This window comes from Schistocerca nitens, chromosome 2 (assembly GCF_023898315.1).
Source record: "Schistocerca nitens isolate TAMUIC-IGC-003100 chromosome 2, iqSchNite1.1, whole genome shotgun sequence".
Classification (NCBI taxonomy): Eukaryota; Metazoa; Arthropoda; class Insecta; order Orthoptera; family Acrididae; genus Schistocerca; species Schistocerca nitens.
The window spans coordinates 250,920,690-250,936,379 of NC_064615.1; the positions used below are offsets into that span (position 1 = coordinate 250,920,690).

The 15,690-nt window shown below is 42.9% G+C and overlaps 1 protein-coding gene across 3 annotated transcripts in view; it reads left to right on the forward strand.

Annotated features, from left to right (window-relative positions):
• Positions 1–15,690, forward strand: part of LOC126235975 (probable multidrug resistance-associated protein lethal(2)03659) — a 301,252-nt gene that overhangs the window by 200,892 nt on the left and 84,670 nt on the right. For 2 of the 3 annotated variants that reach the window (XM_049944950.1, XM_049944951.1), the window contains exons 3-5: positions 890–1,000; positions 1,295–1,429; positions 14,189–14,393. In XM_049944950.1, the coding sequence (XP_049800907.1) occupies positions 890–1,000; positions 1,295–1,429; positions 14,189–14,393 (451 nt within the window). Of the gene's footprint in view, positions 1–889; positions 1,001–1,293; positions 1,430–14,188; positions 14,394–15,690 lie in introns of those variants that run through there. The other variant, XM_049944952.1, reaches the window with a different exon arrangement.

Consider the following 15,690-nt stretch of genomic DNA (forward strand, 5'->3'; position numbering starts at 1 on the left):
GAGGTTTTTTGTCATCACAACATTGGTGCAACTCATTCCACACGCAGCTGGTTTAGACTAAATTTTTGCCTCATCCTACCTTTCTCCTAATGTGACATGTAGTGACTTTTTCTTCTTCGCTAGAGTGAAGGAACTGATGTGTGAGTGGCTTTTCCAGAGTGACAAACATGATAGTCAGGATGGAAAATATCTTGATCAGCCAAAATGCAGACTCAAACACCTTAGTCATCTGCTAAATCCTCCATTTTGGAGGGGAGGAGGACTGTTTCATTGAAGGGTGAATATTTAGGGGAGTCCAGACACCTGACAACATGGGGCATGCATGTGCAGTCCCCTTTATAATTATTAATTAGGTTTTGCTAGGGCAAAAGAATTTTTCAAAGAGCAAAATAAACTGGCTGTATGAGACTTGGAGTACATGTTATAAAATGTCCTTTCTTACATTGAAACGTAACATTGACATATTATGATGAACCAGTGATCATTTCTAAACCTCTGTTCTGTGAATAATTCAGTTAAAGACTGTTACAGCCTGTTGTCTCCAGAAATTTTTTTGAATATGCTTTTGAGAATAGTTGTCTGCCTCAGTAGCTGAGGCATCAGAGTGATGGAATGCCATGTTCAGGAGCCCTGGTTTGATTCCTGGCTAGGTCAGATTTTCTCCACTCAGGGACTGGGTGTTGCTGCCTTAATCATCGTCTCATCCCCATCTATGTGCAAGTCGCCGAAGTAGCGTCAACTCAAAAGACTTGCACCAGGCAACCGGTCAACCTTATGGGAGGCCCTAGCCACATGACATTCCATTTCAGTATAGAGTTAATTTTTATTTCTAACATTAAAAGTTTAATGTCTGAAGTAAATTCATTCTCATGTGAATGTGTTCATTTAGGTGGACTCTACCAATTTTCAAAACTGGCTTAAAGAGGGACTTCGAAGTAGAAGATTTGTATGCGCCCCTGAAAGAGCACAAGTCATCCTCACTGGGAGAAAGATTTGAAAGGTATGTGAAGAATATGATGATCTACAGTTTTTGAATTTGTGTGGGAAGAAAAGGATTGAGATTACTTCCTCTAACCCCCCCCCCCCTCTCTCTCTGTCTCTCTCTCTCTCTCTCTCTCTCTCTCTCTCTCTCTCTCTCTCTCTCTCTCTCTCTCTCTCTCCCTCCCTCCCTCCCTCCCTCCGTGTGTGTGTGTGTGTGTGTGTGTGTGTGTGTGTGTGTGTGTGTGTGTGTGTGTGTGTGTGTGTGTGTTTCTTTTTATTGATTGAAAACAAAGTTCCAATTTTGTTATTCCAGGCTGTGGAAACAAGAATGCAAAAAATCAGCAAAAAATGAAAAGGACCCCAGCTATGTACGTGTTATGCTCAGTGCATATGGTTGGAGATACATGATGTATGGAGTAATCCGAGCAACTCTTGAACTATTTGTCCGGTTTGTACACACATGATTTTGAATACCAGTTACTACTAGAATTCTAACGTAAGTCCCTGTCCTACCCTCTTTCCCTCCCTCACATCACACACATTATGTGTTATGAACTGTCTTTACCCTTTATTTACGTTTGTAAAATAGAACGGAAAAGTACAGTATGTCATTGATATTAGTGCTTTGGAAATACTTACTTACAACTTCTAAAACTTACTATATAAAATAAGTTCAAAATAGGAGTAAAATTTTATCTTTTTTGGGAATTCTTCTCTGTGCAATAAATCTCTATACACACTAAAACATGTGGTGGTATTATATGTATTTTTCATTTATATGTGGCTTTTTGGCCCCCGTACTTTAAGGAGTGAACAGTGTTTGCATGTGAAAATGGTCTTCTGACTGAAAGTTCAGATGTAGTCATATTTCCCAAGTATTTCATCAGTGCAAATGACACTTATAAGGTCTGACAGACAAATTGCTGCAGCCTGCTATTTATGCCAATTTAGGTGAGAAATGCAGGCATAAAGGTACCAGATTCACTTACCAGTAGAGAGCACTTTGTTAATCGCCCCTAAACATTTCTGTCCTTTTTGCCTGACAACCATTTCTACAACCTCCTCATGGCAGCCATGGGATCAGTTGACATAAACAGGTTTCCTGGTGTTTCATTAACTATTGAGTTCAGACATGTTGTGCATGTTCTTATAAGCAGACATACATGTGGCAGTTCTGTAGTATCTTCTGCTAAACCTTCCAGGATGTAAGGTCGTGGTCCATGAAACTCTTCAGCTCCTAACGTTTCGTCCAGAGCTGCGCTGGACACCTTTAGAGGGGTGTTTCTCCTCCGGTGAGTCTTGCCGACTGACGGGTCGGACGTCTGAGAGCGACTTATATATCGTAGAAAGTGGGCGTGACCAGAGTTACACGTGATATGCAGAGATAATCTTTGTCAGAGATAAAACTTAACTATCGATCGTAATCTCGTCACGGATAAAACGGTCTAGCAATTCTGTAGTGCTACTGTCCAAATACCACTAAGTTTCATGGTCTCTTCTTTCCGATTAAAATTATCCCTATGTTTATATATTTCAATTGCTTCTCTACAAAGCTGTGGGTAATAGTTCGTCGTCGTAGATAAAATTTTTGTTTCGGAAAACCTCACTTGATGATTTCCTGACTGAAAAGCGTGTTCTGCTACAGCCGATTTATCTGTTTTTCCTAATCGGCAAAGACTTCTGTGTTCTTTTAACCGTGTATTTACGCTTGTTTTTGTTGTTCCAATATAAACTTTTCCACATGTACACAGAATTTTATATACGCCACTGGCTGATAGAGGAGAGCGTTTATCTTTTACAGACTGGAGAACATGACAAATTTTCTTCGTTGGTCTAAAAACAGGTCTAATATCATGTTTACTTAAAATCTTTCCAATCTGATCCGTTACTTTCTTCATGAAAGGGAGAGAGACTGTATTCTTCCATCGTTTTTTGGGCTTGTCCTTAGGCTTTTTGTTGTTTGGGTGCAGAATTCTGCTTACCTCTTTCTTTGAGTAGCCATTTTTCTCAAAAGCGTGCTTCAGATGTTTTAATTCGACGTCTAGATACTCCGGCGTGCTAATCTGTCTGGCTCTGTCAACGAGACTTTTAATCACACCTCTCTTTTGTTGTGGATGGTGGTTAGAGTTTTTATGTAAGTATCTGTCTGTGTGCGTTATTTTTCTAAAAATCTGTTGTTTCAATCTTCCATCTGTCTGTCTCATAACTAAAACATCCAAAAACGGTATTTTGTTATCATTTTCTCCCTCCATGGTAACAGTTGATGTTGTATTTGTCTCCATACACAGTAAAATAAAACATAACTAGTCTTACAGTTAGCCAGTGCAAATAGTCTTACTGGGAATGTGTGTGGATGGAATAGTCATTAAACAATACTCTCCATTTGAACATCAGGTTTCTGTCAGTATAGGTACCTTGATGGTTGAAACACACTGAACAATAAAATGTTGTGGGGAAGGCTAACCAAAGGCTGTGTTTTATTGGCAGGACACTTAGAAAATGTAACAGACCTACTAAGGAGACTGCCTACACTACACTTGTCTGTCCTCTTTTAGAATACTACTGTACGGTGTGGGATCCCTACCAGGTAGGACTGACGGAGTACATCCAAAAAGTTCAAAGAAAGGCAGCACATTTTGTATTATTGCGAAATATGGGAGAGAATGTCGCAGAAATGACACAGGATTTGGGCTGGAAATCATTAAAAGAAAGGCATTTTTCGTTGCGACAGAATCTTCTCACGAAATTCCAATCGCCAGCTTTCTCCTCTGAATGTGAAAATATTTTGTTGACCTCGACCTACATAGGGCGGAACGATCACCATGATAAAATAAGGGAAATCAGAGCTCGTACGGAAAGCTATAGGTGTTCATTCTTTCTGTGCGCTATACGAGATTGGAATAATAGAGAATTGTGAAAGAGGTTTTATGAAGCCTCTGCCAGGCACTTAAATGTGATTTTGCAGAGTATCCATGTAGATGTAGATAATAGTTAAACAACAACATTCCCAACTACACATGAACACTCTTTTCTGGTTCTGGCCTTCTCACAGAACAGGAAAGTTTTAAAAATTAGTGTAAGATGTTGGAACAAATTTGTTGAAAACTGCAAGATCAAAGGATCTGAACCAGTAATCCATAATTTTCAGCATATCACCTGTGCCACAATAAAAAAAATTCAGTGAAATTTCTCATTCTCTATCCTCTTAGCATTCCATTTCCATATCCGTGAATGTAAAAATTCTGGCATGTTAGTCACGATGTAGAAATAAAAATCAATCTACCACCTACCATTAACTTTGTCAGGTATAGTCAAACAATGGAAATTCCCGGTAGAAATTCCAATAATGTGGGAAAAGACAGATTGCTACTTACTGTGTAGAAGACACGTCAACTTTCAGACAAGCACAGTTAAGACAATTTACAAAAAGCTTTTGGCCACAGCCTTTGACACCACACACACACACACACACACACACACACACACACACACACACGGCTGTGGCCAAAAGCTTTGTGTAAATTGTCTTAACTGTGCTTGTCTGAAAGTTGACGCGTCTTCTACACAGTAAGTAGCAATATCTTTTCCCACATTATTGAAATTTCTACCGGCAATTTCCATTGTTTGACTGCAACATCATGTGGGATGCCACCAGCAATCAGGTGGGGGAGGGGGACTAGACTGCCAACAGGTGGAAGTGTCAGGAGGTTGTGGGGCAGGGAGGTGGGGGAAAAAGGAGGAATAAAGGAGAGGAGTGGGGAAAGATGGGTGGATGCATTGGCAGGGGGCTGGCTGCAAATAAACAGGGTGGGAGATGAGAGGACAGAAGGGGTGAAAACTGTTGGATGGAGGGTGTTGGAATGTGTTGTTAGAACAACTCCCACCTGCGCAGTTCAGAAAAGCTGGTGGTGGAGGGAAGGATCCAGATGGTTCGGTCTGTGGGCCCCCAGGTCGCCTGATCTTTCTTCTCCTGATCCTGCTGCAGCTGGCTCCTTCATGCTGCACAATCCTCCTCAATCTCAAACAGAAAAGAAGAAGAAATGTAAGTCCTGGGACAAGGAGACTCTGTTGTCACCAGAGGTCCCATCCCCGGCTTCGCAGCCTCATTCTGATCTGTTGTTCATGGATGTCACCCCCTCCTTGTTGGTGACGGGTGGTGACCGGGCAGCATGACTGGCTTTAGCCTGTACAACTCCCATTTGAATCATTCTGTGGTTATCCAGTGGAATTGTAATGGATATTACCATCACCTTCCGGAGTTGAAATCCCATATTTCGTCTTACTCTACAGCTTTTGTGGTTCTACAGGAATCTCATTTTATTGACGATCACTCACCGACCCTCTGTGGATTCCGTGTTTTCTTTCGAAATCGGGTCAGTCCCATGCGGGCCTCTGGTGGCGTTTGTACGTTGGTCTGTACAGACATTGCTAGCACATGAATTCCTCTTCAAACTACATTGGAAGTGGTTGCTGTTAGGGTCCACCTAGACTCCGAGGTCAGTTTGCAGTCTTTATCTCCCTCCTGACAGGACTCTCACACCTGCTGCCTTAACTGCCCTCCGTCAGCAACTTCCTCCTCCCTTCCTCCTCCTTGGGTATTTTAATGCTTATCACCCCTTGTGGGGCAGTGCATTTCCATCTAGACAAGGTCTTCTCATAGACCAGTTTCTTGCAGACCACGACTTGTGCCTTCTTAATGATGGCTCCCCTACTCACTCCCCTTCAGTGCCGGTCATGGTACCTTTTCTGCCATTGAACTCTCTTTTTCTTCTCCCTCCCTCCTCCTTTCATTACACTGGTTGCCACACGACTACCTTTGTGATAGTGGCCATTTCCCGTTGATTCTCTCACTCCCTCCCCGCTCCCCGATGGACAGGTTATCTCGTTGGTCTTTCCAACACACCGATTGGCCTCTGTACACTGCACAGGTCGTTTTTTCTCCATCTCTGTCGGGTTGTATTGATGTTCTACATGATGTGTCTGACGTGATTGTTCGTGCTGCTAGCCTTGCTGTACCGCGCTCATCTGGACCATTTCACCGCCAGTAAGTCCCGTGGTGGAGTACAGCCATCGCCATTGCCATCCGTGATTGCCGTTGAGCTTTGCAACACCTGAATATGCACCCATCCGCTGCCAACCTTATTACCTTTAAACGCCTTTGTGCTAAAGCCTGTTACTTAATCTTACAGAGCAAACGGATGTGTTGGGAGTGCTTCGTTTCTTCCCTCAGTTCTACTGTCCCTTTGTCACGGGTATGGGCTACACTTCGCTCTCTCCAAGGTTGCTATCGGCAATCCACCCTCCCAGGCCTTCACCTCCCGGATGGCCTTTGCATGGCCCCGTTGATTCTCACAGAACATCTTGTGACCCATTTTGCAACAGCATCAGCATCAGCATCAGCCTCCCATCCGGCTGCTTTCTTTCACCAGAAACAGCGGGCCAAAGCTTCCGCCTTATGGCCCTTGTCAGTCAGAATCTTACAACGAACCTTTTACTGAATGGGAACTTATTTCTGCACTTCCTTCTTCTCATGATAGGGCCCCTGGCCCAAACTCTATTCATAACCCACTGTTTCAACATCTCAGTGCTCCACAACGGCAACATCTTCTCCGGGTGTTCAACCGTATTTGGCTCCAGGGTGACTTCCCTTCTCAGTGGTGGGATTGCATTGTGCTTCCTGTCCTTAAGCCTGGTAAGAACCCCCTGTTTGTCGAAAGCTATCTGCCAATTAGTCTGACAAATGTTCACAAGTTACTTGAACGGATGGCAGCCTGTCTGCTCAATTGGGTCCTCGAATCTTGGGATCTATTGTCCCCTTACCAGTGTGGCTTCCGAGAGGGACGGTCTCCAATTGATCATTTACTTCGCTTGGAATCCGCAGTTCGGCAGGCTTTTTCCCAGTGCCGCCATTTGGTTGCAGTGTTTTTCGACCTTCGTAAGGCCTATGACACGGCTTGGCGCCATCACATCTTACTTACACTTCATCAGTGGGGTCTTTGGCGCCCCCCTCCCGATTTTTATGCACCAGTTCCTGTTCCATCGGTTGTTCAGGATTCGGGTTGATACTGTTTTCTAGTTCTCCCTGGACCCAGGAGAACGGCATCCCACAGGGTTCTGTATTGAGTGTACTTCTTTTCCTCATTGCTATAGATGGACTTGTGGCCTCTGTCGGTCCTTTGGTCACCCCTGCTCTGTATGTGGATGATTTCTGCATTTGGGTTAGTTCCTCTTCGATGGCCTCTGCAGAGCGGCAGCTCCAATGAGCTATATGGCATGCCTCTGCATGGACCCTCTCATGCGAGTTTCAGTTCCCTCCTTTAAAATCACGTGTGGTCCACTTCTGTCACCGTACCCCAATCTGGAGCTCTATCTCGATGCACAACGATTACCTGTGGTCCCAACAGTTTCATTTCCTGGGTCTTCTTTTCGATAACAAGCTCACTTGGCTATCTCATATCAGACTTCTGAAGGCAGGATGTTTCCGTAAACTCAGTGTCCTTTGCTTCCTTGCCCACACCTCTTGGGGTGCGGACCGCTCCATCCTTCTCCGCCTTTATCGGGCTTCAGTGCTGTCTCGCTTGGACCATGGGTGTCAAGTTTATGGTTTAGCTGCTCCTTCCTGCTGGATCTGGTCCACCATCGTGGTATCCTTTTGGCCACTGGTGCCTTCCCTACTAGCCCAGTTGATGGTCTTCAGGTTGAAGCTGGGTCCCCCCCCCCCCCCCCCCCCCCCACCTTTCTGTTCGGCAGTCCCAGCTTCTGGTTTCTTTTGCAATCGCTGTCCGTTCCTCTCCCACTCATCCTTCCTATTCTATCCTGTTCCCAGCCCATGGACGTCACTCACCTGATTCCCGCTCTCTGGCGGGTTTACCAGTTGGGCTCCACCTTGTGTCTCTTCGCCATGATTTTCAGCATCCTTCTTTGTCCTGTCTCCCACACTCCTTGGCCCTGAATTCGGATTGATCTCCGCCGAGGTCCGAAAGATTCCATTCCCCTGATGGTGTTCCGTTGTTTTTTCTGCTGAATTTTATGGGAGTTTCGGGATGCTGTTGTTCTTTTACACTGATGGCCCTAAATCTGCTGATCGTGTGGGATATGCCTTCACCTCCTCTATTGGCATGGAAAATCATCTCCTGTTACCTTCATGTGGGGTGTTTACTGCGGAATTGATGGCAATTTCCCAGGCCCTTACCTTTATTAAGCAGTCCCAACACAACCACGTTTTGTTATATACAGACTCAATGAGTGGCCTTCTGGCTATTGACCGGTGTTTTTCCTGCCATCCCTTAGTCTCTGCCATCCATGACTATCTCGCTGATCTTCACTGCGCTGCTTGTTCCGTTGACTTCCTTTGGGTCCCTGGCCAAGTGGGTATCCCTGGTAATGAGCTTGCTGATCGTTTGGCTGGTGGAACAGTCACTTACCCCTGTTCTCCGTAACCCCTCCTGCAGCAGATTTATGGCTTCACATCAAATCCTACTTTGCACAGTGATGGGCCAACTCTTGGGAGGCTACCTCCCTGTCTAATAAACTTCGTGTGATTAAGGTGACACCAGTCCCGTGGTGTTCTTCCTTCTGCCTCTCTCGAAAGGCCTCAACCACCTTGTGTCGTCTCCGCATTGGCCATATCAGGATGACCCGTGGTTTTGTTTTGCGTAATGAGCCACCCCCACTTTGTGGTTGTGGAGCCTTCGTCAGTAGCCCACATTTTGGTGGAATGCCCCTTCTTTTGGCTCTGTGTACTAAGTACAGACTTCCCTGCACTTCACCTTTAATGTTGGCTGACGATTCCCGGATGGTTGAACTGGTTCTCAGTTTCCTCCATGAAAGTGATTATTTTCAGTTTAAGGTTTTTAATTTCACTCTGGTGTTGGGGCAGGGTGGTAAGGGTTGGGGTGTCTCCCACTGTAAGCTGTGTTTGTCGATTCCAGACTCCCCTCCATGGCCAAGATCCTCTTTTCTTTCCCTTTTCCTCTGCTTTTTATGACTTTTTAGAATTGGTTAGTCTCCTTTTCCCATACACACTTCTACATTCTAGCGGTTGAATGCTTTTAAATAGCAGGTGGTCTTGCCTCTACTGCTTCAGAGGTGGGATATTTCCTGCCTCTAGCATAGCCTTGGGGTTGCTCTCTTGCTGACTTCACTCATTTTGTTTTTACCATTGACGACACGACTGTACTTGTACGTTTTTTAGCCTTTTCCCTTTTATCGTTCTGACTTTTCTGAGATATCAAATTGTCTGAATGGACCACATTTGAAACAAGGGACTGATGACCTTGCTGTTTGGTCCCTGAAACCCCAGCCAAACAAACGACCAACCAACCAGTCAGTCATAAAATTTTGTCCAACCTCTCGCAAGGTTGACAGATTTAAATACATTAATAGTAGTTAGACATCTTGTGAGGACAGGTAACTTAAACATAGGTCTGTTTTCCTTCCTTTAAAGTTTCTCCTTCTCCCTCTTTTCCCTCCTTTCTGCTTCCTCTTTTCTCCTCCTTTCCATCCTTACCTCTTCCCTTGCTACCTCAGTTCTCCTCCACGGATACTTCTCACACACCGGAGAATTGCTAAAAGCTATTTTATTCTCCTTAGTCCAAAGTGCTACCGGTATCTTAGACAACTTTCCATTGTCTGCTCATATCTTACCTATCCCCCCCCCCCCCCCCCCTCCCCTGTGGTACTGAAAACTGTGCTGCTTGTGACACTGACCTTGAAGTTGATTAACCTTTGTCAATTACACAAACACAAATGACAAGGACCCTTTAAACATACTACTGCCCCAACACTACTCACTATTTTACTTGCTTGTATACTGAACCATATCCCTTGCACATCATCACTGCCCATTTGCAAATGGGGAAAACTAACGCACATTTCCTGCAATTCTCAGACTAGCATCACAAAATCTCTATTCTATAAATACAAAAAGCAAACAAAATCAAATTATTAGGACGACACTTGCAGTGATTCTGCATAGTACTTCTTACTGTAACTTTTATGCCTGAGTGGCTACTTAGAATTATTACTTCCCATACTGGGAACAATGAATACTTCTTCGTTGTGTTAAGCTTCACTACCTGAATTGATACACACCTTATATTATACTTACAGAAAATGAGCCACACTGCTTACTCGTGATAATACATACTATAAAACTAATGTTCTTATTTACACACCCACTGAACACTGTCTGCCACATACTGAAAGTTGTGATACAGTTACACACTTTGCGAAAGACACATTGACTGTTCACAATATTCAGTCATGGAAAAGCGTACACAAAAAGACTGCACTCACCTCACTACATGTTGTTGACTCAACTATTGCAGGGTTGTAGAGTTATCTTCTTCATCCATAGATGCATTTGCAGCGATTGTCAATCCCACTTCTGATGCCAACTAATGTGGAATCAGGGTGAAACGTCACTTCAGTTACCATATTTACTCGAATCTAAGCCGCACATTTTTTCCGGTTTTTGTAATCCAAAAACCCGCCTGTGGCTTAGAATCGAGTGCAAAGTATGCGGAAGTTCTGAAAAATGTTGGTAGGTGACGCCACAATTAACTTCTGCCGTCGAATATGTGTAGCGCTACACAGGCATACTTTGCAGGCACAAAGAGAAATACTGGGGTCAAAACCTCTGCGTCAGTAAATAAATTAAAAAAAGGTGGAAGGCGAGCTTTTTTCTCCGCCCTGAGTTTCGACCACTGTATTTTCGTACATTATCCAACGAAGTAAATACAAATTCCGTATTGTTCATCTTCGAATGTAACAGCATTTCAATGTACTACGAAAATCCGACTGACAACACTGTCGGCAATGTTTGTCAAGGTTGCACAACTCTAAATTCTCAATTTTTTCCTACCTGTGAGATGAGATGGTTGCTAATAAGAACTTTTATGAATTGTTCATCACATGCATTATTCTCTTCACCATAAGAATAATGAATATAAACATTTTGCCATGTATTCTTTCGTGTTTGCTGCTATCTCATTTAAATCTTGTCTGTCTAATAAACTACGAAACTAGAGTGAGAAAACAGTAAACGCGGAAGAATATACATATCATGTCATGTTTGTATTCATATTATTCTTATGCCTAATAGTATTACAGTCAGAAACGAAGCAAGGTCAATTGATTAGAGTTTCAACTCTAAGATGACTCTAATTACTATGCAGAATATAATGTACTAAAGAGGCGTCTGCAAACGGAGAAAAATTTTCGCTAAACTCTCGTTCAGAACATTTTCTGTCATACACAGTTGGTTCTTGTTGATCATTATCAAAGAAAGCAGCAGTGTAAGTAACAACATGTAGCAGTCTCTTGCTATTGTTCCGCTAATGAGAAGATTCCCCTCTCTCTCTCTCTCTCTCTCTCTTTCTCTCTCTCTCTCTCTCTCTCTCTGTTGTTGTTGTGTTTTTAATTGTAAGCGGCGGTAGTGCGCCCAAAAGCAAGCCATGTCGTGATCAGCGACAGGTCGTAAACACTCCCTATCAGAATGCGACAAACAATGCATGACACAGTACAGTAATGCATTTTCAGCTTAGAGTGATGTAAACACCTATAACAAAGAGAACAGTACTTAGATCAAAGAAAAATAAGCAATCGATCCAAACCAGACGAAGCACGTGAAAAAGGAAGGGTACCCGTACAAATATGGACCCGCCTGACACATAGCAATGGCTATCTGGTAAAGCTTAACTGCTAAGCTTAAGACTTGAACCAAACTACTGTAGCTGTATCGTCATACAATGGACCAACTTTGTTTCGATTTGGAGGCACGGCCTAAAACTTTTCTGTGCCCTTTAATTTCGAGTCTCAAATTTCAGGTGCGGCTTAGATTAGAGTGCGGCTTAGATTCGAGTAAATACGGTATACGATGGAGGGTTGTGGCAGGGATGTAGGCTGATGAGTCACAATAAACATCAAAAGTCAGAAATTTTATTGAAACTTCTGTGACAATTTGTAGCATTGTGGTGCAGTGACCCTGCCCCTATATGCATGTGGTCAAGACAGTGTGTGTTGTGTGACCAGCTGTCAACCAGTAGGTGAAGACATCTGCACTCAGAAATGCTGACGCCAAGAGCTCACTCAGTGGTGTGTCCCGTTTAGAAGCTGTATGGTTGCTTGCCACAGATGGCAGCAGCATGGAAAACTGCCAGAATACTTACAGATAATGGCAGCCTCCAGTCATGGATATCACTCTTGAGTGATGGAATGTGGTGCCAGGGTGCCTGTACCAGTGCAGAATGGAGAGCCCCAATCTTGACTTGCTCCCCTTCCAGGTCAGAGCCTGGCAGCAGCTGGAGGGAACCTGGAGATGGTCCACCATTGGAGAGGCACAAAGTCTAGGAAAGACATGGTGCTGGAAGATAGTGTGGCAGTGAAGGCCCAGCCATCATGGCCACTGCTTGCTCTGGTACCTGGTGTATCCCTCTCGTCATAGTAGGTGCTGCTGGACTGCTGATGCCTCTGCTAAAATTACCCATTGCTTATGAGTTAGGAGCTCGCTTGTGTTACTGCATTATTTCCAGCACCCTTTGGAACAAAAAATCCATAGCCCGTTTGTGTAGAAACTAATTGACCTGCTCTGCAAGAGCCCCATCTTAACACTGCTTCGGCAGAATTGGAGTGCTAGGTGTGGTGTGCCTCCTAAGGCATAGACAGCCCTGTTACTGCAAGCACCGTGCCAGCACATTAGTACCTGCCAGCTGCTTATGGATTCTTCAACTGCTGTGGCGGAGATACTAAAGTACGCACTAAAGCAAAGAGTGTCTTGCTGGATTTCTGTTAAGCATGATGGAGGGTTGCAGGAACTAACACATTCCGTAGCAATTTGGAAAAAATGTATGAGAGTCAGACCATCTTGGAGAAGTAGAAAAGATGCATGGAGCAAAAGTGTCACACAGATGAAGAACCAACCAAATAAGTCAGCTGTGGTGGAGCACTACCTCTCCAATGTGCATAGCATGGATTAAAATGGCACCAAGTTAATAAAACAGGCCACCACATTCTAGAATTGTATTTTAAAACAATAGGTAGGGATCCAGCTACATGACATTGAGATAAGGACAGTAGTTTAGAACTAAGTTAAGCTTAGGGTACAGCCTATATTGCTCTCAAAGCATGATGACAGTCTGTGGGAAGATCTGGTGATGCCATGGCAACTGAAGAACTGAGCATCACACACAGTTGTGCAGCTTCTTCATTGGCAGTGTCCCAATACTGCTGTGGAATAGAGAGAGACTGAGGGGGGGGGGGGGAGGGGGGGGTGGTATGTGAGTCTTGTAATGGCTGCACATTGTCCCTCAGCCACCATACCCAGCTATTGCAGGCCTGAGGTTAACAGTGAGAGGGAAGGAGGGGTACACAAGGTGGTGCTCAGCAGTAGAGAGGCACCCCCTGGAGATAGGGCCACAAAGCAGCTTGCCTAAAAATCATTCAGTTCGGCTGACACCATCCATTTCATGATTGTCATGCCAACTAGCCTGTGAAAGCATATTTACAAAGTCTTGAGAACCAGATTTGAAAGAGGAATCTAGGAATGTACAAAATCTCCCTATGTATCACTCCCATAGGAATTTGGAAGGAAAGATTAGTCTAATTATAGCACATACCAAGATATTTAAGCAGTCATTCTTCCCATGTTCCATGTGTGACCTCAGTGAGAAGCAGCGCTAATAACTGGTACATCGGGAAGTATTCTCTATTATGTGGTTAATAATGATTTACAGAGTGTAGATGTAGATTACACAGTTTAAGGATTTGCAAATTAGTAAGGTAAAGAATTTCTGCATGTATTCTTGGATTGATTACTTGTAAAAATTACATACAGTATCATAAACTAATTTGTAGTAGTCATGGGTCTTAATATTTCTCATTGCTGAAAATGATTAGGATTACTGAAACAGGTACAGTTCATTTAACATTCACCATTTCATTTCCATTTTTAAAATATACAGATGAACCATATCTAACTGTACTTAAAATACTTTAAGTGATGACTTGTCTGTTAGTATAATATTTTAAATTAACTTCTGTTCTCAGGGACTGCAAGTAAATAAGGAGGTAGTAATTTTTGTATTGTTTCTAAGCTACAGACATTAAGAAATAAACTCGTGTTAAATTGTTTGTGTATCTTTATTGAAAATCATGATTGTTTTTTAGCTTTGGGGACATGCGTTGTAATATTTTGTGAAACCTGAAGGGTGGCACAGCCACTCTTTCTTGGTCTTCTGTTGCAGTATTTCACTCCGGGAAGTCAGATACCAATATCTGATGCTTACTTGTATGCAACAGCAGTGATAATGTGCTCCTTGGTGACTGCTTTGGTACTACATCCATATATGATGGCAATGTTCCATTTAGGCCTAAAGATGAGGGTTGCGAGTTGTTCACTTATTTACAGAAAGGTAAGTGGCATCCTCCTGCACAAAGCAAGGGTGGATGTTATCAGATGTAATACATTGGTACAGGATTAATTTCACTGAATTTGAAACGATGTCGTGTTAGTTTTCAATCTCTGGCCCTTTTTATCTGTTTGCAGCCACTCCCTTCCACAGTAAAACTGCTACTGCACAGGCGAATTTATTAGTACCCACAAGAATTGTCTTCCAGAAGAGTTTTTAAATGTTTTTCAGTAATTTTATATTCACGTGTGGCAGATTGTGCCAGATATACTTCATTACCGCATTGTAGGACAAATAACAGCTGGATACAAAATGAGTCTGTCCTTTCACTGCCTGATAACAGTAAAATATGCATTGACTACATGGCTAATTAGCTTTTATATTGTGAATTCACACTTGTAACAATAAATCTCGGCAAACTAATATAAAGTAGGATGATTCCAAATTGTATCAACAAATGACATTACTCTGTGGTCTACACAGAATAGGTACAGAATCACAACCTTATGCAAGTGGCTAAAAATGACAAAAGCTCTGTGACAAGTGTCTGTATGAAAATTACTCAATGAAAGTGCAAACAGAACTGGGCCTCCACACAATATGCTCAACAGTGTGACTTTGTGAACATCACTTACTTAACATATGATTTCCCTAAATCACTCCAGGCAAATGCCGGGATGGTTCCTCTGAAAGGGCATGGCCGACTTCCTTCCCCATCCTTCCCTAATCCGATGAGACGGATGACCACGCTGTCTGGTCTCCTTCCCCAAAACCAACCAACCAACCAACTTACTTAACAATGTGTGCAGGAAAGTTATAACAAAAATGTTAAAATACCCAGTTGTTAATTTTTAAATGACAACATAAAGTATGGGGTAAATAGATACATACACCTACTAGACAAGAAATTACCTTGATTAATAACTGGTTACATACTGTCAAAATACTATAGATGGTAGGTGCTATGTTGTTTAGCACAATTTTGGATTTGCGCTGTATCCCAGGTCTTTAGAAAAGCCAGCTGAGAAATTTCTGAAAACTCGGATTTCCCACTGAGATATTTCATTAACTTAAATGTTATTCCATCAAAATAATACATTCCTCGAACAAGGAAAAATTAGAAGTAAGATAGTGACACAGGACTTCTGAAAGGATTACATTCTAAGATTGACAATCTGGAAACCAATAATTTTGAATAAATGTAACTTATTAATCACACAGTTCTCTGAAAAAGTCTTCAGGAAGAAGGGAACAAGAGTTTCCGGTCAGTGACAGAACAACCAATTATTTGTAGTGAATT